This window comes from Pseudovirgaria hyperparasitica (assembly GCF_010093815.1).
Source record: "Pseudovirgaria hyperparasitica strain CBS 121739 unplaced genomic scaffold EJ05scaffold_8, whole genome shotgun sequence".
In the NCBI taxonomy this organism is placed as follows: domain Eukaryota; kingdom Fungi; phylum Ascomycota; class Dothideomycetes; order Acrospermales; family Acrospermaceae; genus Pseudovirgaria; species Pseudovirgaria hyperparasitica.
In genome coordinates this window covers 61563-85497 of record NW_022985556.1, presented here as the reverse complement: position 1 = coordinate 85497, position 23935 = coordinate 61563, and the positions used below count along the sequence as shown (strand labels likewise).

The following is a 23935-nucleotide window of genomic DNA, read 5'->3' as shown; positions in this document are numbered from 1 at the left end:
GCAGTAATTATTCATAAGGTGTAGACTGCAAAGCCTAGTAGTGTACTGTGGCCTTCTCACTCCGGGCACACGATATCCAGGCTTGGAAGTTTCATCTCCTGTTCGGTCGCCAAAATCTGGAACGAGACCGCGAATTGGAATTAATAAATGACATGCCCGCTACAGGAACAACTAATGGATCCGTAGATGTCCGACATCTTCTCAACGTGAGGGACTTGAAGCAGTTTAATTAACATTCGATGCCGAATCTGATCTGAAACGAGTGGGTTTGGCTTGTCGATGCGATACATGAGATCATGAGCACGATGGATGTCCCACTCTCTGACAGGCCGACAGTAGTAGCTTGACATATTGCCGATGCTTGAGGGCGTGTATCCACTCCCTCTCTCCATCTCTTTATCCCAGCACTACAACACATGCCAGAAGGTATGTTTGTATCCAAAGGACCCTTCACTTTCCACAAACTTCATGAGTATCGAGTCCTGCTCCACGAGTCATGGACCTACATCCATACGACCCTCCCCCCCTCGTCCTCCCAAGTATATCATCACCCCACGACATGCACATACCTCAAAGACATGCATCGCGGCCTAACATTTCCCAAGCCGTCCCGCAAAACATCCGTATCGTCCAGACTCCACGGCTCTGGATCGCCACACGGAAAATCTTAGTTGGCTGGCTGGTTGCTTAGCTAACAGTGCGCCTGATACCTGGGTAGCAATCCAGCTATCCATCGGGACGCGCGGGAGGGGGTCTCAGCTACCCGCGTCCGCGGCGCGTTCCTTCTCTACTGAATTTGGTCCGCTGCGTGCCTCTCCGCACGGCTCGGCTGGGTTGCCCCTCAAGAAAAAGAGCGCGCAAGCCTGAGCATGAGCCTGAGCACGGGGCGGACGGGTCAGGGCCGATCAGAGCTTTCTTGGCGACTGGGAAGGGCCGACTCGGAGCCAGACAGACCTGATGGAGATCTGGGTGGTGTATTGTCCGTTGTAAAAAAGTGCTTACGGAACGAGGCTTTGCTCCGATGCTGGGACTTGTGGCTGCTGTGCAAGAGGGCATGTGGACCCGGTTTGGCCGCGCGAGAAAGGAGGACCAAGACGAGGGCGTTTGCCTTCGGCCGTTAGAAACATCATATGATATCAATCAGCGGTAAGAGGCTGGTGGTGGGAGATGGACTGTCGAGCTTTCGAGTGGTTGTCATGGCTTGCTGTGGGCATGATGAGGCCGTAAATGAAGATCAAAGCTCGTTGGGTATAGCATGAATACTGTGCCGCAGCCACGCCGTCGTGTTGGAGCTGGATGGTCAGATATAAGTTGCCGGACGTTTGGATGTAACTGGGTGCATTGCTATATCGGTCTCAAAGACCAAGCTTCCAGAACATCTGTGACGATCAAGGCTGAAGTGGCGTCGCCCGTCTATCTGGATGATACTGCTTTGAGACGGCGTTGCGTGTTGTGGATGGTGTGGATGGCTTCCTCTACGCACGCCGACGGTTTGGGTTACTACGGCAAGTAGCAATCCGGTAATTGTTAAACATGGCGCGTCGAGCCGTGCCGTGGTGTTTATCATTTCGAAAACGGACAATGCGTGAAGCAGCTCCACATTATTGTCTTGACGAGAATGGAACAAGCAATTAGTTTAGGGGGAAAAAAAACCACTACAACAGCGAGAAGATGAATTTCTTCCGCATAGTCCGCAGCCCCCTCCCTAGAAGCTATTCTTTGCCTTACAAGGCGCAGTGCCGTTCGCATAACAATAGTGATGGAGATCGTTCCGCTCTGGCTACTCACCCAGCCCTCCCATGGATGATCCTGAACCTTAGCAAATAGCAAATTCCATCAGACAAACTTACCCTAGCCTTCCCGCACCCTTGACATATATCTAACAACCTGCAAAACCAGCGGGCATCCCTCCGCACCCTCCCACAGGCCCACTGGGACCCTGTCAAACCAGACTCGACTCTGTCAATTCTGCAAGTCAAAAATTCAAAAGTTAAAAGTCAAAAAGACAATATAAGAGTAAAAAGTTCCGAACCATGGTTGACCCCTCATCTGAACCCCTGGACAATACATTCAATAAACTTTGTAGCCAAATTTTTTTTTAAAAAAAATCAGTGTGTGTGTTTACAAGTTTGCAACGTTGCAGCAGCCCAAACGCCGTCCATTTCCGTCCCTCTGGCGTCGTCGTCGGCGTCGTCGTCGGCGATGTCTCGACATGGCCTCTTCCAAATACTCCTGATCTGCCCGTGTGCTTTGCTTAGCTCTTTTTCTAAAGGATTCATCGGTCGTATTATGTCAGAGGCTAATTAGTCCCTGGATCCGAAAGGATGCTCTCGCTGCATGGCGCCATTACCCATAAGCGGCATGGGTCGTTCACTTCTCCTCAGTATACCCGGTAATGGCAAAGACACGGGACAACCCGCTTTGCTACCTTAGCTGAGTAGATGTTCACGGAATTTTAACAACAACGCGCATGTCTCACGACAGATTGGCAATTGGTAGAAGTAGTAGGCGAAGGACAAGGACGAGGAGACGTGGGAGCGATTCGATCGCCAGGTGGTGGCGCAAAGAGTCATGGACCGAGCTAGGAAGCAGTAATGTTTGCTTTTTTCTTCAGGACTGACATGTCGTCTGCATGCCTATAGAGAGCGGCATGTGCTTGCGGGCAAGCGGATACGGACAAGGAGAGGGAAACATGTGTTCGAGATCCTGTGGGGGCGGCGAGGCAATTTGTCTTATGCACGCACGCCTTGCAAGGCAGCCGGCCAGTCCTCAGCCCTATGCAAGTGTATCCTTGAGGAGAGAGACTGATGTGGTTTGATTCCAACACGAACGATGTGCAAGGAATGACTGTCATCATACCCTACAACGCCATATAGGTCTGCTGATTCTATTATTCGTCAATAGATTTTGTTGGGAAGCGCAAGTCTTGCCATGAGTTACTACTACTCTAGTACCATAGTCCCCTCCGTCAGCGCATGTCGTATGTGTCTATAAAATGAGCACTAGCACTATCGAAACCACTTTCCTCTATCTAGCATCAACGAGACCCAATCACCGCTCACAAACATGAAACGATAAACATATTCTAGCCACACCTTACCGCATCAAGAGCGCGCAAGCCTCTGCAAATGTCAAAGGCATGTGCTGAGTCGGAATCGCGATCTCATCAATCATCATGCCAAAATCATTCGTCAAAACGTCCATTCGGACACAGTTAATGATGATTCACTATAGCTTATGGTTACTAGTTCTGAAACACCAGCGTCATATACTTCAGACGTTCGGCATATAGTTTGGGGGGACAAGGGCGGGCGGCGGGCGGCTACGGGTGGGCAGCTTCGGCTCCTCTCCCGCAATATGATGCTGGCACCCTAGATTACTGTATATTCCATACATCGTCATGACTATCATCAACACTGCTGACTAGGCAATTCTCCTACTTTTCACGTTGCATCTAATACAATGTATTGCAACCTTTCTGCCTGTATTGCTCTCCCTGCCAGGCACGACTGTCAAGTGCTCATCCATAAATGGGTCCCCTGCTGCGCTTATGCACGCAGCCGCAGACAGTTGGTCCTGGCGCTTGCCGTGCACAACTGGGCTGTGCATACAAACGGCCGCCCGCCTCTCGGCTGGTTCCGCTGCTGGAAGAGCAGTATCTGCCGGGGCTGCTGAACCTCCAGACGAACCGAGCAACTTCATGCATGACGGTGCGGGTCTTTTTTTTTTAATTTAGAATCATGATGGGTTTTGGATTATTTGAGCCGTGACGATTGATGACCTATTATGATGGGTGTAGCTCGAATAGCATGAGGCTGAGTGAGTTATGAGCTGGATCTAGGCTCGCCAGGCTGGTTGTGCGGCACGGGTTTGAAGAAGCAAGGAAAGGCTGGCAATGCAATGCAATGCGGACATAGTACAAGATGGCGTTGCTCAGGTGCAAGGCAGACCTTGCATCTACGATCTCCGTCCGTCGTCAATTCCAAATTACCTCATTCAACACCACGTCGCGATCTTGTGCGCTCCCAATTTTATTTCGATAGAATGATAGATTACCTGAGGCACGATGCACATGTGAACGTCCATGTCATGTTCGTCAAAGAGCGACAAGTTCATTGACGAAATGTTATGTTTGGATATAACCAATAACATCGACACGACACCACTGTAGTCGTGTGTCTTTGTGTCTTTGTGCTCGCAGTGCACTGGGATGGTGGTTGTCGCATACCGAACAGACCCGAAAATGCTAAGAGACTACTGCAGGGTGCAGACCAAGTTCGAGGGGAAAATCCATAGTAAGAGAAAAGCATAGAAATCGCCCAGCTCAAAAAAAGGGTGCGAAATGAATCCCCGCGTGAGCAGGTTGGACATCCAGTCTTACTTTGGGGGGCTCTTCGCGTCTAGAATCCATAGAGGTGGTGGGTATAGAAAATAATATAACAGGATGCGAATCTTCGCATGTGAAGGGTATATAGAGGGATGTAAGGAAACCGGAGTGGAAATGCAGCAAGCCCTTCGGGGTCAGACGTCCCCAAATCCCTCCTGTCATGAAGGAAGGCTAGTCTGAACCCCATAAACGCCGCACAAGACGCAATGCCAATCAAAACAACAATGATTAAAAAAGGTGTCTAGAGCTTTCGCAGCTCACATGCCGTCTCCTGTCCCGATGTTTTCGTGGATGGGATGTAATCCCCCTGGGAGATTTTCTCCAGTGGGCGTCCTCTGCAGCTTCAACTTTTCCATAAGCTTCCCGATGGTCAGGTACTCCTGTGGTTCGACGAGCATGTTCGGCTGTTGCTGGAAAAACTTCATGACAAGCTCGAGGGCGCGCTGTGCATCCTCCTGTGACGGTGATGAAGGTGAGATGCTTCTCGGACTAATTGGAGTATGCTGCTGTGCACCGGCCTGGGTTTGTGGTATGGTGACTGTCGGATTAGGCAGTGGTGGTGGCTGCATAGACCCACTTGGAGTCCTGCTAAGCGCATGCGAATGCTGAATAGCGTCTTCCGTACCGGTAGCAAAACCCTGTTGGGGGCGTTCGGAGATGGGTGAATCGAGTGTAGTACTGCTCAAATACTTAGGCGTGAGTGCTTCTGAAGATGTTGATGGTGAGGCATACCCTTCAACCCCAAGCATAGGGAAGGTTTGGCTGCGTGGTCTATGATAGCCGTTGTTTCCAGAAGGCGCACTACCAGAAGCGGTCCGCTGTTGTGGCTGTGAAGCAAGGAACGGGCTGTGACCTTGGGCGCAAGCAGAATCAGGGGTGAAAAATGGTGAGGTTGGACTGGTGGGACCAGCAGAATAGGTCGAGGTGGTTGTGTCAGTGAAGACACTCGAGAGAGACGTATTACTTTGTGAGTGGAAAGGTTTGTGGAAATCTACATAACTTTCGGGGCTTGTCGGTTTCGTGACCTCCTCAAGCTTTGCTGAAGCAAGAGTCACAGGCGAGGGCGAAGGAGCTCCGTTTGGAGATGTGGGTGATATGCCATTGGGTGTTTGGGCCGACGAACCAGGGTTGGAGCCGCCCTCAGATTCTTCAGCCAAAGAATTCTTTCTTGACTTGGATCCCAAGTTGTTCTTCTGCTTGAATTTCTCTAACCAGCTGGTACTGTTGGCCTTGAGCGAACTTTCGTTGTTACCGACCGTCTGCGCAAAGAAACGAGCCTTCTCGCGGATAGCTGCGTCCGTCAATGGTAGTCCCTGTTTCTGGTGGTTGCGAGCCCAGTTGGACAATGCTCTTTCGATATCTGGAAATTTGCCTTTCGCTCGTTTGATTGGAGACCTGCTACCGTCCTCTCCTTGATAGAGGTACTTTTCCTTCTGCCGTAAAACCTTTGATACAGTGCTATATCAGGGATCAGCTGGGGACTGCGAAATGATAGCTTATTGTTACAGTACCTTCGTTCGACGCCGAACATTGCTGCAACATATATTAGCTCTGTCTATTTTCGCTATAGCGCATGCATCGTACCTCCGATCTCGGTTTGCTTTACAGTGGGATGGTCTTCGTGGTATTGACACATTCGGCGCCGATCAAGATCAGTCAAGGTCTTCCGTGGTGTTGATGACGTCCCTGAACGAGTGGAGGAGGCAGATACCGGAGTCGACGCTGGTGGCGCCGGACCAGGCGCCGTTGGATATATGGGTTGCACATAGCTGGACTGGCTGGTTAACATACTTGGCCATTGAGGTGTTATCAGGGGCTGTAGCTGTTGATGCATCGTTCGGGGTGGGTACTGGTGTTGTGGATATATGGGTTCCATGGGAATGGGGTTGAATGTAAAGCCATTAAACTCATGTACTGGTGACTGATGCTGCGGTGTGCCATGATAGGAATGTGGTCCGTCCATCCATTGTCCAGTGCCATCGTGATAATGCTGCGGATGGTGCTCGTCGTGAGCCATGCCCATTTGACTCATATCTTGGTACCAGTAGGAATGATGCACAAGGCGGTGCGGAGAGCAACCGCTTCAAAAGATGGAGATGGCAAACACGTCGAGTTCAAGTGCGGAACGTCAGCCTTGCGCGCCAGACTCGGGGTAAGGTGAACAGGCAGTCTATAGTCGTCTCAGAGACAACCGCGTGCATGCATGCATGAGGAGGAGTAGTGGTGGTGGTGGTTCCTGGCGAAGCGACACGAGCGGGTACCACTGCCGACAGGAATGCGCGAACCCCCACGAGCAAGGCACAGAAGTCGGTGCAACAAACAGAGGCTGATAAAAGACGAGTGACAACAAGGCCGTATCAAAGTGGCAGGGAAGACAGCAGGAGCAGCAAAGAGATCCAAGAGATGGCAGGTATAAAGATGGAGATAATTAGGTATATGTTGGCGGTAACCTAGGTACGGAGCGGTGCGGTGCGGGTGTAGAAGCGATTTGCGGGACTGGACTGCAGTGGATGCAGGAGAAATGCGAGATGCAGGCTGAGCGGCGACGAGCCCCTGTTTTTGTTTGTGGTCAGGGCAGATGGATTGAACAGCACGTCAGATCCAAGCCATACGAGCCGAGCACTGAGGCATGAATCCAGCTTGATGGGACCAACGAGAGAAAAGAGCGGCGAAAAAGCATCAGCAGTCGAGCAGAAACAGTCGGTATATCATGAAAGTACGAGCACCGACTGAACAAGGGACAATCACTGGCACGGATGGGGCAGACAGACTCGACAGATCCCTGCCGTATCGCTAGTGTTGCCGGTAAGTCGGGCTGGGATGATGCACCAGCGTCGAGCTACCTGGACGGACGTGAGGGGAGGAGGGGAGGGAGAGGATAGTGTAGTGTATAGTGTAGTAGAGGTAAGGAGTCGGGAGGAGGGTCAGTAGGCAGGTAAGGTATACAGGTAGATAGGTTGAATTGAGAGCCTCGAAGGGGGCAAAGGACGGGAAAGGCGTCGAAGGCGCCCAAAGGCGTGCACAAAGCAGCAGTCGTCTTGGAATACTGGTATTACTGGCCTATCGTGGAGGAGGCGTTGGTATTGGTATTGGTATTGGTACTGGCATTGCTATTTGGTGGTGGTGGTGGTGGTGTTGAGGGTAGGTGGATGATGGTCCGTAAAGAAAAGGGGTCTTGCGTCCTGCGTCCTGCAGACTGCTCCTTTGCTGAAAACAGACAAGTCTCCATGCTCCCCAAAGGCCAAGTCTCGCCGCGTTTAGCGGGCCCCTCTCCTGAGTAAAGTAGGCCAATTATTAGTCAACTCCTGGGCCTACCAGGTGTTGAAGCCGACTAATAGCTATTAGGCCCTGAGTTGACATTGAAGTCCAACTTCTGGTATTAGACAGGGAGCGTCAGAAGTTCAGGGCTCTCTCTCTCCCCTTGGTCCTGGTCCTGGTCCTGGTCCTGGTCCGTCCTCCTCACTTTTCCCTTTTCACTTTTCCCTTTTCACTTTTCGCCTTTCCGTTCTCCATTATCGACTATTCACTTGCTCTGTTCACTCCAGTCCGTCTGCTCCACATTCTGCTCTTTTATCTCTAGCGGCCTGCAGCGATCAGCGAGAACCACGCCCAACGCCTGTCCAGTCAGGGTGCTGAGTTCTTTGGCCCTACATCCAGCGTAGGTAGCTCCTGAGCACCGTCTGCACAGTGCGGCCGGCGTTGTGACTACCCGCCGTATTAGCTCTCTTTGCAACGCTCTCAGTCGAGCGCCAAGAGTGGGAACAGGCCCTTTATCGGAAAATTGTCCATAGGCTGAACCATTGTGCATCCCCTGTAATCCAGAGCAAATGGGAACGCTAAGCGTTCTCCCCAAAAAACCTTTACCAAAAGCTTGCCGGACGTTTTGATTCCTATTGACGCCGCTGGCTGCGTATTACGGTCCATGAAGAAGTCCATAGAAGCTAGGAGGACGTTTGTGTCCCGCACGTACCAAAGTATGCGAATCCAAGCGTGGCCAGGGGACGTTTTGCATTCACTGTTGTTAAATACGTTAAGCGTCAAAATCCAGGCTGGCCAAGCCGATGTTTCACTCAACCATCACCTCCTTCAGCCCAGGATAATGAAGATCGAGCGTTGATGTACTACTTCCATCACAACGTGTTCTGAGTGCTCTTCGGACTCAGCATGGCCCAATCCGTCCACATCAGCACACGACTAGCGTTTCAATGCGACCCATTCTCGAGCGTCTGGAATGTGGTCATATTCATCAAGTGCTGTCAGACGACAACTCTAGTCTTGTTTTGGGTATGAGGCAATGGTTTAAGAAAGGACAACTTGTTGAAGCCGTGGTACTGGCGTTGACGTTATAGGACTTACTGAGTTGTCGCGAGTCGATTTGTGACTGGCCACCAACTATCTCACCGTGCTATTAGCGCCTTGTTGCGGGCCATCAGGAGCCCAAGGCGCCTGTCGGCGAAGCAATGACCTTGATTGCCAATCCCTGCGCTACACATTAATATGCTCCGACTGGAGATGTCCTCTTGACACAACTAATACCAATCGCCTTTGTAAAGTGAGTAGGTAGCTAAAATATCCATCAGCTTCCTAAGAAATAAATTATACTCGTGACTTCACAAGATGATCGACAGACAATTCCATTTGTCCAAGTGTAACTGCAATCTGACAGGATTTCAATTTATTGTTCCTTGGAATTATGCTCAAGAAGCTATCGACAGGGGTCAAAGGTCCCTGACAACGACTGCATTGTGCGAGTGCACAAACTGTCGTCGGTTCGCATGCGAGATCTGAGTAATGGAATTACTTCCAGACAGATTTGTATCGCTGGACAACTGGTACGTTGTATGACTCGGTACACCATGATTTGGGCAATTGCCCCGTTGGATTTTCGAAACAAGATCGATATTTGGCAGGTTCCCTTTCGTGACAGTCGCTTCATGCTCGGCCACTCATAGCAAAGCTGACCTGCAAGATATCGGCGTCCGAACCTCGCTATGCCGTTTCATACTTATGGTGTGAGTGTGACAACCCCCACACAAACACCTTTCTCGTCTCTTTATCGCCGTCGCAAAGGATGCCATGTCTCTTACGAAGAACTGGAAGATACCTCGCCATCGGTATACAGGTTGAGAACCAAGCCAATTCCGGAGAAGGCAGTCCTAAAGTAGAAATTATCGCTTGATTATAGTAACTGCACGAGGATTAGCCACGGTGAGACCTGAGAAAGTCTACATAAGGATCTTACTAATGTCCTCGTCTCCGAGCTCGTGTGCAAGGCCTACTCTCTGCGGCTGGTGCTTGACGGACTTGCCGTACACGATCGCAACTTTGAATTGCTCCACGATAGATTTATGGATTGAGTGGCACTACACGTTTGGTTAGTGATATTGAGTCTACATATCTTGAACAACAGGTACTAACAAAGTCTTCTACCGTGCAAGCGTTGGCGCGGAGCACAACAGGCGCGCTGTAATCGGGCAATTTTCCCTTTGGCTTCGTATATACCCGCCTCAGATTCAGCTTCTCCCACATTTGCTCAAGTAATTCATCCACATTCCAACCATGCTCGGAACTAATCGGACAAGCGTTCGGAATGCGGTACAATAAGTCAAGCTCCTCGATAGAAATAGCATCGATCTTATTGAGGGCGTAGATGACAGGAATGTAACTCCGACTCTTCGCCTCGAGAACGTCTATAAGATCGTCGATGGTTGCATCACATCGAATAGCTATATCAGCCGAGTTTATTTTGTATTCGTTCATGACGGCTTTGATTTCCTGGATTGATCTTGATCAGCTCAAGGTCTATGGTCCGAAAGTGAGGGCCATACACCGTGGTCGATATGAGTTAAAGGAACCGTTGCTGTTATATTGATACCTCCCTTATCCTTTTTCTTGAACACAATGTTGGGTGGACTCTTGTTTATTCTGATACCAAATCCCTCAAGCTCGTTTTCGATAACACGTTTGTCGGTAAGGGGTTTGTTCACATCCAAAACGATGAAAATCAGATGGCAAGTCTTAGCCACAGCAATCACTTGACGACCTCGTCCTTTGCCATCCTTTGCGCCTTGGATAATTCCTGGTAGATCCAATATTTGGATTTTAGCGCCGTTATACATGACTTGTCCCGGAACAGTCGTAAGCTAGACATGATTGTCAGAAGAGCTGTAGATAGGCGTCAAATTACATTACCGTTGTAAATTCATATGCGGCGGCCTCCGAATGCTGGCCTGTAAGCCTGCTCATGAGCGTACTTTTGCCCACAGAGGGAAAGCCTATAAAACCCACACTGGCTACACCAGTCCTGGCGACGTCGAATCCGACTATTGAGTCATGCTAAGCAAGTCTTCAAAAACAGGATGTCGTGTGATAATAATACCTCCTCCACCGCCGCCACCTCCACTTGGCGTGAGTAGCTCGCGTTTCAACTTTGCCAGCTTCGCCTTCAATTGACCTGTAATTATTGTAAATATCTGGCTCTTCTTGTATCGTGCTTCACGCACCCAAGTGAAATGAGGTCGCCTTGTTCTTTTGGGTTTTGGCCATCTTGCATCATGTAAGACTTCGTTATGCGTGATCGCGGCAGTTGTTGTTCACCTACTTCATCTTCGATGTTTTTGATCTTGAATCTCGTTAGCCGAAGTTTGCAATTTGTCTACCGAATTGCATACCTTCTCCACGGTCGTCGCCATACTGATTGATTCCTACTCCTGAGGAGCTGAGATGTTTCGAGAATTCGGGACGTTCTTCGACAACACGTCGCTTGGTTGGTGAGTGAGAAATTGTTGCGAAGTGCGATGACGCGTGGGGTGGCTTTCCAAGAGTGGTGGGGCAGCAACCCGTTTTCGAAACGCCGAGCACGGTGATCAGACCACGCGCCCTGACGGAGAGGTATCTTGATAGACGGCTTCCAACGGCTCACTTTATCTTGGGCAAATTTTTAGATAAAGCCTCTCTCCATATGGGTCCTTGCCAAACTTGTGGCATAGGCCATTCAGCCCACATTCACGGTCCTGTCTTCCAACGTGCACCTTGGATAGTGTTTATACGTGCCACATCACCTGTGACGTTGTGGATTTTTACGTGCATTTTGATTGCTTGTTCCATTGCACAAATTACATCTCGCTTTGCTAAGCTCAAATTCCCGAGTCTCCTCGAATCCTGCTGATAAGTTCAACGCATCAAGTTTTGCCAATCATGGCCACGCCAGCTATCCCAAATGCTTTCCAGCAACTTGTTGAGGACCTTAGCACCGTGCTCGGCCCATCATCAGGCATCAACGACGTCGATACTGAGAGACTGATCGCATTGATGGAGAGATACGTTTCCATTGAAGATGAATGGAAAAACTACGCCTTCAGTGATTCATCTCGCCCATATACCCGGAACCTTGTTGACGAGGGCAATGGCAAAAGTAACCTGCTTATCCTAGTGTGGACACCAGGCAAAGGCAGTGCAATCCACGACCATGGCTCCCACTGTATTATGAAGGTCCTCAAAGGAGAACTCACGGAGACCCTGTACGACTGGCCCGATCAACGAAAGGCTTCAGGTAATGGTTCTGCACCACTGGTTCCGAAACGAGAGACGAGATATCAGACAAACCAGGTCACCTACATGTCCGACGAACTCGGAATCCACCGGGTGGGGAATCCAGATACAAAAGAATTCGCAATATCCTTACACCTGTACACACCTCCACACGTTTCGAAAAACGGTTGCCACATTTTCAATGCGCGGACCGGAGCTCATATGCACTGCAATGGTGTTTTGTACTCCAAGTATGGCGAGCGAGTGAGGAGTTGAGATTCCTACGAGATTCGCATGGAGCCGTCAGACTCAGCTGTGATGGCGGATATTCTGTCAGCTGGCCTGAATAGCATAATGGAGTGTCGTTGGCAACTTCGTTTGTTTCTCATGTCGGGTGACGGGTATCAATATATTGGGAGATGTGACGACGATTGAGAATAAGAAGAGCGACTTGATGTAGGCGCAGAGGTTAGGAAGGAGGAATACGACATTTTAGGGATAGATAAAGTCTCATGGAGAGACCTGTAAACTGATAACCCCTTCGTAGAACCATTGTAAGGGGGGAGGTTAGATACTATGAAGACATACCTGATAGCATTGCCTAGCGCCTACGATCTAGCCCCCCGGCCGAACCGGGCAGCCGCCTTAGGTGGCTAATTAGCTTCAAGCTCCACGTGAAGCGTGCTGAAGGCCGTACACATACACATACATACCCTGCAGTTCAACCACAATCCTGTGTCATGCGTAACAACAACTGACACTCGCTTTCCCAATGCGACCGGCTTCAGTGTTGGTGAATTATATCGCTGAGCATTCGGCCATTCTCCTGCCAGCAACGCTGTTCCTTACGTCGACCGTCACCGAAACTGCCACCCCCATCTCGCATTCCCTACTCATATCCTCCGTGTCTTGGGCCGTCATATGGATCTACAATAGCTTGGTCGTTGGGTTCTTCTCGGGACTCAAAGATGTTACGCGAACAAGACTGAGTTGGGCTGCTGGCGCGTTCTTCGCGCTGGCGTCAGTCTGTCAGAGAGCTGCATACGATCGTGAAGGCATATGGCAATTCAAGGTTAGCACAAAATACACTTTTACGGGGACTATGTAATTTACCAGAGCAGGCATTTCTTCCTCTTATCGTCCTTCTTCTTCTCGATGCAACCACGCTCTTCATTTCATCCCCGCCAGATGGTCTTCTAGCGCAAGATAAGCCCGGGCAACATGATTCCAGAATGGGCCTCGCGATGGTTACTATACTGGCGTTACTGTCTCTATCCACATCTCCCATGACCAATCAAGGGGTTGCATTAGGCATTTGTAGTCTTCTTTGCATCGGTGCCGGCTTTACAACTTTGCAATGGGCTATTGTGAGCTCGACGAATGGAAAAGAGAGTGGAAGGGGATATATGGAAGCAAATGGCACCTTCTCGCGACGCGTTTCTGGAGCTTCTTCATATAGTGGGGCATCTAGGAGCTCACGATACGGTGGTGAACCTAGCACTGCTCTTCGGGATGCTGCTGCCGTGCTGACTATATCCTGCGGCGTTGCGTCGACTATGTTTGAAAGTTTCCGTACAGACGCGTTGACATTTAATAACAGAGTAGATCGCCTAGGTGGTAATTGGCAAGTCGTACAGAATGGCTTCTTGAAAACACAAGTAGCTGTAATGGTCTTCATATGCATCATCGAGAATGCCCTACTATTTGCCACGGTAAGCTATTTATCTATTCGGCTCTGGTCCCTATGGAGTCTTACGAAGGAGTATTTTCCAGGCTAACCGCAGCCTTGGAACAGGTCCGCCGCTCAGGGGCATTCCTCGCGAGTTTTGTGTCCCTCTCCGCCTGTTTGATGGCCCGTCTGGCGACTGGGTTCTCATCATGGAATAGCTGGACTACTATCTGCAGCGGCCTTTCTATTGTTGTTTATCTCTATGACATGGGGCCTTCGAGCCTCAACACCGCGAATGGAAGACTGCGGCGAAGATTCCGACAGTTCATTGCGGTTCTCGGAGTAACGACCTTGGCTCTAGCTGTCGTAAACCATATTCACAAGGCATTCTTAGGCACTAGCTATCCAGTCGAACCTCTATTTGCGTTCGAACATCCTGAGAAGCCTTTGCAGCCCATGCAAATCGGAACCTCGGATGTACACCCTGTCGATCAATTGATCAAGAACTCTGCATCAGATTTTCAAACCCTTCTGCATCGACAGTCTAAATCCTTAGGTGCGGCTGTAGCAGAGTACAAACGGAGATACAAGATCAGCCCGCCGCCAAATTTCGATCGATGGTATGAGTACGCAACAAGGAGAGGAGTACAGCTCATCGATGAGTTCGATAACATCCATGAATCAATGACTCCGTTCTGGGGATTAGAGCCCGCAACAATCCGAGCACGGGCCAGAGAGGTACTTGGACATGATGAAAATTTCGTGCTTGGAGTATTGGTACGTGAAGGGACAGTTGTCAAGGTCGACCGGGGAGAAGAATGGCAGCAACAAGCTACAGTCGGTATGATGGAAGCATTTGTACAACACTTACCTGACATGGACCTGGCGTTCAATATTCATGATGAGCCTCGAGTTGTCGTTCCTCACGACCGTCTCTCTCGCCTTGTAGATGTCGCCTTGAATGAGCGCATGCCAAAGGCCCTGGCCAATAGCTCACCAAAAAATGCATTTTCACCCAGACCAGGAGACATGAGCGAAGGCAAACGTATCGAACCTATTGCATTCACACGATTCAACCAATTCGCTCATCAAGCCACGTGGACGCACTCAAGAATGTCTTGCTCACCTAATAGCCCAGCGCAACAATATGAAGAGGTATCTATGGACAATCTCACCTCTTACGCACTAGGCAACATGGGTTTTGTCTACAATACGACTGCATTTGGCGATATTTGTAACTTTCCATCTCTTCGGACTACGCATGCTTTCTTCGACTGTCCGAATGCATACAATATAGCCACCGAGCTCTTTCCTATCTTTTCTCAGAGTAAGATCAGCAGCTACCAAGACATCGTCTACCCTAGTCCCTGGTACTGGAAGCACAAAGTGACTTTTGAGGAGGACAAGGACGTAAAGTGGGAAGAAAAATCCAATGCAATATATTGGCGTGGATCTACTACTGGAGGGTACAGTCGCCATGGAGGTTGGAGGCGTCATCATCGTCAGCATGTTGTCCGCAAGATGAACGGACTTGATAAAGCCGAAATACTCACAAACACGGGAAGTGAGCATGCACCTCACTGGGAGAGAAAGGAGGTCAAGAGGAGCGAATACAAAGAACTCGTCGACATCCATTTCTCACATGTTGGGCAGTGCGACCCAGCCGACTGCGATGCACAAATCGAATTCTTCGATGTCGTAGAGCGTGTAGATCCCCAGGACGCATGGAAGTGGAAGCATCTCCTCGACATTGATGGTAATGCTTTCAGTGGACGATTTTATGCCTTCCTAGAGAGCACTTCACTGACCTACAAAATGGCAATCTTCCAAGAATGGCATCGGGACTGGATCAAGCCTTGGGTACATTATATACCGCTATCTCTCCGTGGTGACGAGTGGCTCGAGATTCTGCGTTACTTCACAACAGAATCAGAGGGCCAGGAGCAAGCGCCCCTAATGGCTTCACAGGGACGTAAGTGGGCAGGAAAGGCGCTCCGTAACGAAGATATCGAGGTTTGGTTCTTTAGGTTACTTCTTGAGTAGGATGCCTACCTTGCACGACTACGGAATGCTTACTGACGACTGCTTAGATATGGACGAGTCATTGACGACGATCGTGAGAATATAGGATACCCCGGCCCGTGAGTGCCTGACATTGTAACATATATTCATTTTGCTATTCGATTTCAGCATTGGGCGGCGTTTCGATCTTTAGATGGAGAGACTATCAAGCGACAGGATTAGTTCGAAGCTCGCTTCAGATAGCACTTAGATATACGACAGCATGTTTTGTGCATTGGGCGGACGATTGATTCAATATATTGGCACACCGAGCTAAAGACAATCAAGAACCACATGTCTCTCGAAGCATATAGTCATCTCATCTATCTCATGGCTCACATGAGCCATTTTAGAAGAAGAAGCCTCGTCTGGCGTTCCATATTTCAATGCCTCAAAAGGCCGAATCCATTATCTGCTCCGCTGGCTACCGACAAAACCTCGTTCGGGCTGCACTGTATCACTTATTTTGCGCGAAACGAGACATGCCTCCACAACTCGTACTTGATATGACAATGGTCAACACCTGTCCATTTTCAGCGGAGATTTTGCAGCCGACTTAGCGTGAAGTACTGCCCAGAAGTGTCCGGCACCTGGTCTATGGCCAAATGGACCATCACGATCGGCAATGGCGGGGTGCGTGTGTAAGGAGGTTGATCTTTCCGTTAGGGATTGCGAAAGTGCGTCCTAAGGTGTAACAACCGACGTCATAGTTTTGCGAGTATATGAGCCCGCGCTGTCCGTCTTCCTCTCTGGCCAACGTGGTCTTTCTTTCGAGCGTCTTGCTCCCGCACACGAAAATCGGACAACGCTCTGGCTAGCTGTTTAGCGGAGCTTTGAGGTATTGAACGACCCCTAGCAAGCGAAGGCCTTCGTTATTCATTTACTACAGAGTCAGAATTGATAGCGTCATTGGGCATTGGAGCTACTGTGAGCTTATTTCGACCTCTTCTTCACAGACTGGCGTCAACAAGACCCCAGCAATCTCTAGACCATATCCAGTCATTGTTGCGAAGCTCGGTTCTCGGGTGTCACATGTGTCAACCTTCATACAAATTTTGGTTCTGCGCTCACAAAGGTGCTGCTGCTCGGTCGACAGCCGTGGTCTAGTGACATGCCCTGTACCCTTGCGCTTCTAGTTCCAATTAGCTATACACACAATTCATACCCAAACAAGCATTGCTACATCTTCTCCGATCTGCGGAAATACTGAGCAACACAATGGATTGGCTCGTGAAGCACTGGTTCTTGCGTCTATTGGCGAATGTCTATGGGCTCTTCGTGCTCGGCATGTTTGTCGTGCTGGCGACTATGGATGGAAGCTTCTTGAGACGGCCGAATGAAAAAGACAAGGAACTCTTGAAACACGGTACGTGGCAAAACCAAGCAGTCGTCAGGTTCGCTGACAAGAGCGCAGTTCAACAAAAGTATTGGAGTCTCGATAATAAGCCGTTTGGGGCCACACATCAATTCTTTAAGCTGCGTAACGGTAAAAGGCTCCATTATGTTGAGAAAATCCCTTCTTCTGCTGCTGGTAAAAAGAACCTTATAGTTTTCATCCATGGTACTTCTCAAGATTCGCTCCGCTTTAGTCATTGTAAGCTGATGACCTCTAGGATTCCCTGACTCATACGCCGTTTGGAGAAAGCAGATTGCGTCTCCCCAACTCTCCAAGGACTCTATTCTGGTTGCGCCGGATCTTCCTTGTTATGGGGGCAGCGATGAATTTCCAAGTATGAGCGCAGAGCCTGTATTAGAAGCATTGTCCGAGTTCATTCTTGGCATGAGAGAGAAATACTTTATTGACAGCGATCCTGAGCGAGTCATCATCGTGACCCACGATTGGGGGTCAGTTATTGGCTTCAGACTCGCAGCCGAAGCTCCTCAATTAGCGGACAGATTCATTATATGCAGTGTCTTACATGTGAGTCAGACAACACATCAATGCAAAGCTCTAAGTCTGACCCTAAACAGCCGACGCTTTCCATAGCAAATATCACTAATCGCATCCAAACCTCCCGCCGCCTATTCTCAACATTTCTTAAATCACCTGGTCGCAATCTGCGCTTGCTCCGGACCGCTCTCAGTAATCTCGCCCCGCTCGGCACGCAACTCGAGCGTTCTGGCTATATCTTTGCTTTCAACCTACCGTTGCCGATAACCGCGTGGATCGGTCGTATGGGTGACAGTTGGTTTCTGCGCCTAATGCATCGCCTCGCCTTTACAGGCAAGGACAACCTACGCAGTAGCTACACGCCACTTATTACCCCCGAATTTAGTGCCGAAGCTATGGCTTGCAGCCTAGGGCCCGGCCTAGGACAGTGTACTGGATATGCTGAAGATTATGGGTATCCTGCGGACGTTGCGCGCCGGGTACCTGAAGGAGGCTGGAATACGAAGCTGCGTATTTACCGCCATGGCTTACCCAATAAGCGCTGGGAGAAGAGTCTCGAGACCATTGTAGCGCTGAACCAGCTTGATGGCGAAGGTTCGAGAGGTCCCAATTGTAAGACGTCCGAGAATATTACTGGACGCCGTCGGTCGTCGTCGAATGCTGGCAGGCTCTTCGACTCGGCGCCGAAGGGTGCACTGAAGGTAATCACCAGAAAATCCGTTGTCGGAAACACTGAAAGTTTACTAACAATATCATCTCCAAGGCTCCCGCGACAATCGTGTATGGACTTCAGGATCCGGCTTTTGATCCGTCAGTCGCTCTAGAGGGCATGAAGGAGTATCTTTCACGGGATAGTCAAGTTGTGGTGATTGACAACGCTGGGCACTGGGTTGGGGTCGAGGACCGCAGCAGTCGGACGCTCGAAGGTATTGTTAGTGGATTTCTCAAAAGTGATGAAGATGGGATCAATGGTTTGAGAGGCTTGGATGCGGCGAGTGGTGCTAGAGTCACGGTTGATGTCTAAGTGGTCAGATAGCAGGAATCTATTATGGAACCATGAGAGCTCAAAGAAAGATGGATGGTGTGTGAGAAACAACCTCGTCTAGCGAGGCTATAATTCTCGATATCATAGATTGATCAGTGGAAGCTCTGCCTCCAACTATGAAGATCTCGAATCTCCTCTTCGGTGTCATTGCCAAGGGGCATGTCTTAGCATGTCCGTCCCGACACAAAGCCGGACACCCGCATCAGGGGTGGTCTGAAGCTGCGACCCATGTATTCGAGCTTGCTTGATTCCTATCATCAAATTAACCATCCATAAATTATGAGCTCCAAGTCAGAAAAATAGCATCCCGGCCCCTTGAAAGCTGCACTCGAACAACACTTAAGCCCGTGGTGATGCGACGGAAAAGGAGACTTTTGTAGTACATGCCTTCATCGCACAACCATTTATGAATCAGGTCGACTTCTGATACAGAGGTGAAGTTCAAAGAAAGATGTTAGGTATTGTGAATGCTGAGCTTGAGCTCGTGTTATGAAGAGGGGTCTGAGTCTAGTCTGTGCGTGACTGACATGGGATGCGTGTTTGTTTGTGTATATGTGTATGTGTGTGTACGTATGAAAGTATGATACTCGAGGCAAAGCCGTAGGCCACGGAACAGGAGAATACATGCACGAACAGTGATACGTTAATCGTGCAGGTCTACTTGGGTCTACGGTTTATTCTTTGCGTCAAGATCCCTAGGAAGATGTCTGGCTACTCCATTGGTATAGCTCTAGAGACATAAAAGAGGTACTATAACGGTCTATATACATGCTGGGATGAAGTGTAGCTAATTAGGTGCGGGGGACAAAACAGACACACAACTTTTCCTCGTTCTTAAGAGTCTCACCGAAACCTTCCCCTCGTTTGACACTGTCGGTGTCTATCTAATCTAGTAGGAGCGCCCAAGCGCTGTGGCTCTGAGCTTTTGTCGTCCTAAACCCGCTGATTATCTTCATCTGCCGCATACCAACTAGACAACAGCACATCTATTCTACATATATCCATCTACATCTACATCACTTACTTATCTACTTACTCCTCTAGGTACCAATACGAAGTCATGTTCCCTCTTCCAGGATCCCTACTCTAGCTTGTTTGAATTAAAATCTGGATCAGAACTCACCCTCATCCCATCCTATTCCATCTCATTTCCAAATCGTTATACTGGACCATGCTGGGTACGCTTCCCTTTTTCATTCCCTTCGTGCTTCGACCCATTCTATTCCATCCATGTTCGCCGGCCTCTACTTGGATAAGCACGACACAAAGTGAAAAGCAAGTTGGGTGGATCTACACAAAATAATACTACTGCTGTCCCAGCATACGCACCAGCAGCAGCAAGCAGTAACTTTGACAAGCACTCGCGCATAAATTCACCAACGTCTCACAAGTCTTCTATTTCTCTCCTTAGTCATGACGACGCAGAACAACTAAACGCCACGGACCATCTGCCCATCCGTCCATACATCCATTCATCCATGATCCCGTCCGTCCCAGCACACCATGTCTAGCCCTCAAATTCCCCGGGCAAGTAAGTCAGAAGAAAGAACAACCAAGAGCCCAATGAACCCCACGCCGGGGGGTGATTGATAGATGATCGGTATAAATGGTACGTGCAGGGCTCCCGCCCTACCGGCATAGGGGGTAATAGGTATAGGGCAGCGTATATAGATAGATAGAACAAGCAGGCAAGCAAGCGATCCGTCAGCAATCTGTCCAAGGTATCTCGTCTCTCTCTCTCTCTCTCTCTCTCTCTCTCGCCCCTGTCCTGGTCGTTCGCCCTTCATCGAAATCCCCAGGCTCCTCCAACACCATGTTTCTCGCTTTCCAGCGTCAGATGTTGGTACGGCGAGCTTTGCGGGTCATGATATAGCCCCTCAACGTGACCGTCACTGAGCCGCAGAGACACATAATAAAAGCCCGAGATAGTCAACCCACAGTGTTCTGTGCCGTCTGGGAAGGGGGCATAGCTAGTCGTGTAGCCACTTCCAGCTGGGTTGGTGTTGGGCGTTATATTGCGGCGTTGATACCAATTTCTTGATGCAGGAAGGGTGAGATCTTGCGTCATCCATTCAGGGGAGTTGTTTTCCGTCGTCCGAGACACGAAACATCGCTCTTTCCACCGCATAAATACAAACTGTTCGCCTGTTGTGCGCAGCCAGGTTTTGCTTGTAAGTCGCTCCACGAGCTCAGACTCTGTGTAGTCCTTGAAGGGCGGTAACTTGCTCCAATACACCGCGTCTGTCTCTGCGCTGCTCGGAAAGTTCTCCGTCAGAAAGCCAATGTCCCGGAGGTTCAGGATCTCGCCCTCGAGGTAGGTTGTTATGCTGTGCGCGGGCGAGCGTACGCCAGTGATTGCATTTGGAAGCGCCGGAACGTTATATGCGTCCATTGTGGCGGAGATCTTATGTGTTTTATAGTCGACAGCGTGGATGCTGACGTCGACGGGCCAGCAGTCTTGGAGTTTATCTTTGTCTTGGCTTTGGGTTGGGAGAGGAGGCGCATGTAGCCGGGCGATGTTTGCGGCAGCTGTTTGTCGGGACAGAGAAGCAGTAGATATCTGGCGAGCGATAGGGTCGACGGCACGGCGAGCGTGCGGTGGAAGATCGTTGTTGCGAGTGTTCCAGGGGGTGTGGTTGGGGTGAAGAGCAGCAGGCCAATCTGGACGAGAAGAAGCTGTTGACGAGACTGGATGCGTGGAATCGTCGGCGACATGCAACCAATCTGAAACAATGTTGCCGTTCGGGAGTCGTGAAATAGTCGGTGGTCGTGCTGATGTGCTTGGAGCCGACGTCGCCGATGTAGCATGCTGATGGCCTCCGAGGACGGCGCCTGGTCGAAGCCACGAGGTTTCGGCAGGTTCGGGTATGCAGGATAGATGAAGGAGGAAGTCGTTGTGCACTTCGACGGTATCGCCAGCTAAGTTCGTAGTTGGGAAGCCCGCTTCAGCGGCACAGTGGAGACTTTCTTCATAAGACTGGCAATATCTAAGGCCTGAAAGGTATCTGATTGTTTGCTGAAGAGATGGCGTAGGTGGTGAGGCTTTACGCTTTACGATCGGATCTTCGAGATAGGTTCGCCTATATGAGTCCACCGGGGGTCGAGTAGTACTGTCAGAACTCCGTAGTCTGTCTGATTCGGCCTGCGAATCAGGCGTACGGGTCTGCTCAGCCTGCCAGGATCTCCTATTCTGCTCGTATCGACTGAGGTCTCTTGGGATCGTTACGGCAGGAATGCGAGGACTGAAGGTAGAGTTTCTTGCAGGCATGTCGTTGTCCGCAGCGGCCCGCTGGGCTTGTTCTCTATCGGCGGTGTGTCGCTGCATGTAGTGTCGAGAGCGATCCGAGAAACGAGGATGACGACGAACAGACTGGACGATAGCTGTGGCCCGCAGCGAACTCTCAGAAGAATGTGAAGGCTGTGTCGAGCTGAGAAATCGGGAGGTGTTGTATGCGCGGTTTTGTGACTGACGCTCCGATTCCAGGTGCGAACGTCCCATGGAACGTAGAATCTCTGGATTGGTGGTGGGTTGCTGCTGCCGCAAACCTTGCATTAAAGCATTAAGTTCGTCCTCATCATTAGCAGGCGACCAGTCGTACAGGCTGTTCTGACTTGGGACACGGTCGCTGTATGAGGATTGGGACGAATCTTGCCTCCGCAAACCATCCAGCCGGGTCATTACCATCAGCATCCGCTCCCTCCGCTCCCGCTCTTCTGCTCGGTGTTCCAATACCGTGCGCTGCCGGTCTCTAGTAGTCTCCTCCCTAGCATTCTCTGCCCTCCATTCTTCTTGCGGATCGACAGGTGAGCGCAGAAAGCGAACGTTATCGGCAACGACGTCGTCCTCGGCGGAGGTGGTGGTGAGGGTGTCGGCGATATTGAGGACAGAGCTGGAAACCGGGTTTTCCAAGCCGCGCAAGGCGGTCAGATACGAAGGCGTACTCGATCGATGTTCCAGGCGCTAGAATGAAGTCATAAGCATACCAAGATATTGCAGATTGACTTGCACGGTGACTGCAGAGGTCGGGGAGCGCCGGGGTCACGTACAGAAGCGACTGGGCTAGACGCCCGGTTCATCGGAGCAGTCTCCATAGCTTGTTGGAAGCAGGGGGAGACTGGCGTGGTAAGAGGGTGTGTTGACTCGGTTGGAAGAGGGGATAAAGTCTAAGACATGGCGAGGAGGTGTAGAGGAGTGCGGAGTTGCATCTGATAGAGAGGTCTTTCACAGTGATGGTAGTAGTAGTAGCAGTAGTCATGCTGTCGTTCACGGGCGGGCGCCGGGTCTTTCGGGTTTGTCCCCACACACGGCCTCAAACACCGTCAACTATTAATAATAATAGCACAGCCACTGGGTATCTGGCCAGGATTGTGCGAACATCTCCTTCAGATAATGTCATTCTACCAACACGGGCTGTGTCGTCCTGCATTCTGAACCGAGTAACATTGTTAATATTGACGTTATCTACCCTTTAGCCCGATATCGAGTAATAGCTCGTAGAGTAGCGCGTCCCGGGGCCCGACCATGCAATCGCGCGTGTGACTGGATGATGTACAGTATGCAGTATCGCGAATCACACGAAGACAGCATATATGCCTTGAATTATATTACACAGGGAGCCGTGGCATCAAGACAGAACATAGGAACTTCATCATGTCATCATTCAGATCTTCTTTTATTAAGTTTATCTGTATATTGTGGTGTATCGACCGGAATGCCTGCTTCCGGCCTTCCAGTCTCCGAATCAATCGGAGACAGCCCGACCAAGACTCTCGACAGGATGATCTCGCATACCAGTCAACAGAATCTTCGAGGGGCCGACAGGGGAGGAATATACCCAATGTCTAAATTTATGTCCATGTCCACGCACCACATACCCGCGAGAGCACAAGACCAGATCCAATGAGCCCGCCAGAGAGTGCTTAAGCCCGCCGCACGCAGCAGACCGTTTCTCTGGCTTTGAGCTCTGATCACCTGAATCGCCTCCTTCGTGGATCGTATGTGGCGTGGACAAGCACAAACACACGCGCTGGCAGACCCGCAGCCAACGACGTGCGCACGTCGCCGCCTTCCCTGAATGTCCAGCCGAGCAGTCAATGCCCGGGTCCGGGTAAGACAGAACGGTGGCGCAAGCTGACGGATACTACATGGACCAGGAGTAGACTCAACTCGATGGCATGTAGCAGCGTTGCTTTGCGCACAAATCCGTCCAAAACGACCAAAAGGAGAAAACCCGCAGCCGTGAGGCCTTTGTTCCGTCTTTATAAAATGCTCACAAATGCTGTACCTCCCAGAGATGCCGTAATGGAAAAACGAAGGTGGAGGATGCCTGCCCCGAGCGCTGATGCAACAAG

General features: G+C 50.2%; 7 protein-coding genes across 7 annotated transcripts; 3 read left to right on the top strand and 4 right to left on the bottom strand.

Annotated features, from left to right (window-relative positions):
- Positions 1–1178: 1178 nt before the first annotated feature.
- Positions 1179–1703, bottom strand: EJ05DRAFT_368053 (uncharacterized protein). Its single transcript, XM_033741122.1, has one exon. It carries the CDS (start codon positions 1565–1567, stop codon positions 1301–1303), a length of 267 nt encoding a protein of 88 aa, XP_033600280.1. The 5' UTR covers positions 1568–1703; the 3' UTR covers positions 1179–1300.
- A 2941-nt stretch (positions 1704–4644) lies between these two features.
- EJ05DRAFT_500358 (CenpB-DNA-bind-domain-containing protein) lies at positions 4645–6419 on the bottom strand (the record flags this gene model as incomplete). Its single annotated transcript, XM_033746984.1, has 3 exons — positions 4645–5845; positions 5899–5920; positions 5972–6419. The coding sequence occupies 3 exons, from the start codon at positions 6417–6419 to the stop codon at positions 4645–4647; spliced, it is 1671 nt and encodes a 556-aa protein (XP_033600279.1).
- A 3136-nt stretch (positions 6420–9555) lies between these two features.
- On the bottom strand, positions 9556–11079 carry EJ05DRAFT_500357 (GTP binding protein-like protein; the record flags this gene model as incomplete). The annotated part of the gene is made up of 9 exons (XM_033746983.1): positions 9556–9575; positions 9630–9750; positions 9806–10162; positions 10216–10530; positions 10580–10710; positions 10767–10841; positions 10891–10933; positions 10989–11009; positions 11059–11079. 9 exons carry the CDS (start codon positions 11077–11079, stop codon positions 9556–9558), a joined length of 1104 nt encoding a protein of 367 aa, XP_033600278.1.
- A 198-nt stretch (positions 11080–11277) lies between these two features.
- EJ05DRAFT_476141 (cysteine dioxygenase type I) lies at positions 11278–12586 on the top strand. The gene has a single exon (XM_033743961.1). The coding sequence runs from the start codon at positions 11585–11587 to the stop codon at positions 12191–12193; it is 609 nt and encodes a 202-aa protein (XP_033600277.1). The 5' UTR covers positions 11278–11584; the 3' UTR covers positions 12194–12586.
- Positions 12587–12613: 27 nt separating this feature from the next.
- On the top strand, positions 12614–16064 carry EJ05DRAFT_476140 (uncharacterized protein). The gene is made up of 4 exons (XM_033743960.1): positions 12614–12989; positions 13039–13629; positions 13713–15625; positions 15677–16064. Exons 1-4 carry the CDS (start codon positions 12690–12692, stop codon positions 15729–15731), a joined length of 2859 nt encoding a protein of 952 aa, XP_033600276.1. The 5' UTR covers positions 12614–12689; the 3' UTR covers positions 15732–16064.
- An 801-nt stretch (positions 16065–16865) lies between these two features.
- Positions 16866–18562, top strand: EJ05DRAFT_500354 (alpha/beta hydrolase; the record flags this gene model as incomplete). Its single annotated transcript, XM_033746982.1, has 5 exons — positions 16866–17013; positions 17062–17208; positions 17261–17568; positions 17619–18239; positions 18302–18562. The coding sequence occupies 5 exons, from the start codon at positions 16866–16868 to the stop codon at positions 18560–18562; spliced, it is 1485 nt and encodes a 494-aa protein (XP_033600275.1).
- A 1804-nt stretch (positions 18563–20366) lies between these two features.
- On the bottom strand, positions 20367–22675 carry EJ05DRAFT_485908 (uncharacterized protein; the record flags this gene model as incomplete). Its single annotated transcript, XM_033745489.1, has 2 exons — positions 20367–22544; positions 22631–22675. The coding sequence occupies 2 exons, from the start codon at positions 22673–22675 to the stop codon at positions 20367–20369; spliced, it is 2223 nt and encodes a 740-aa protein (XP_033600274.1).
- Between the last annotated feature and the right edge of the window lie 1260 nt (positions 22676–23935).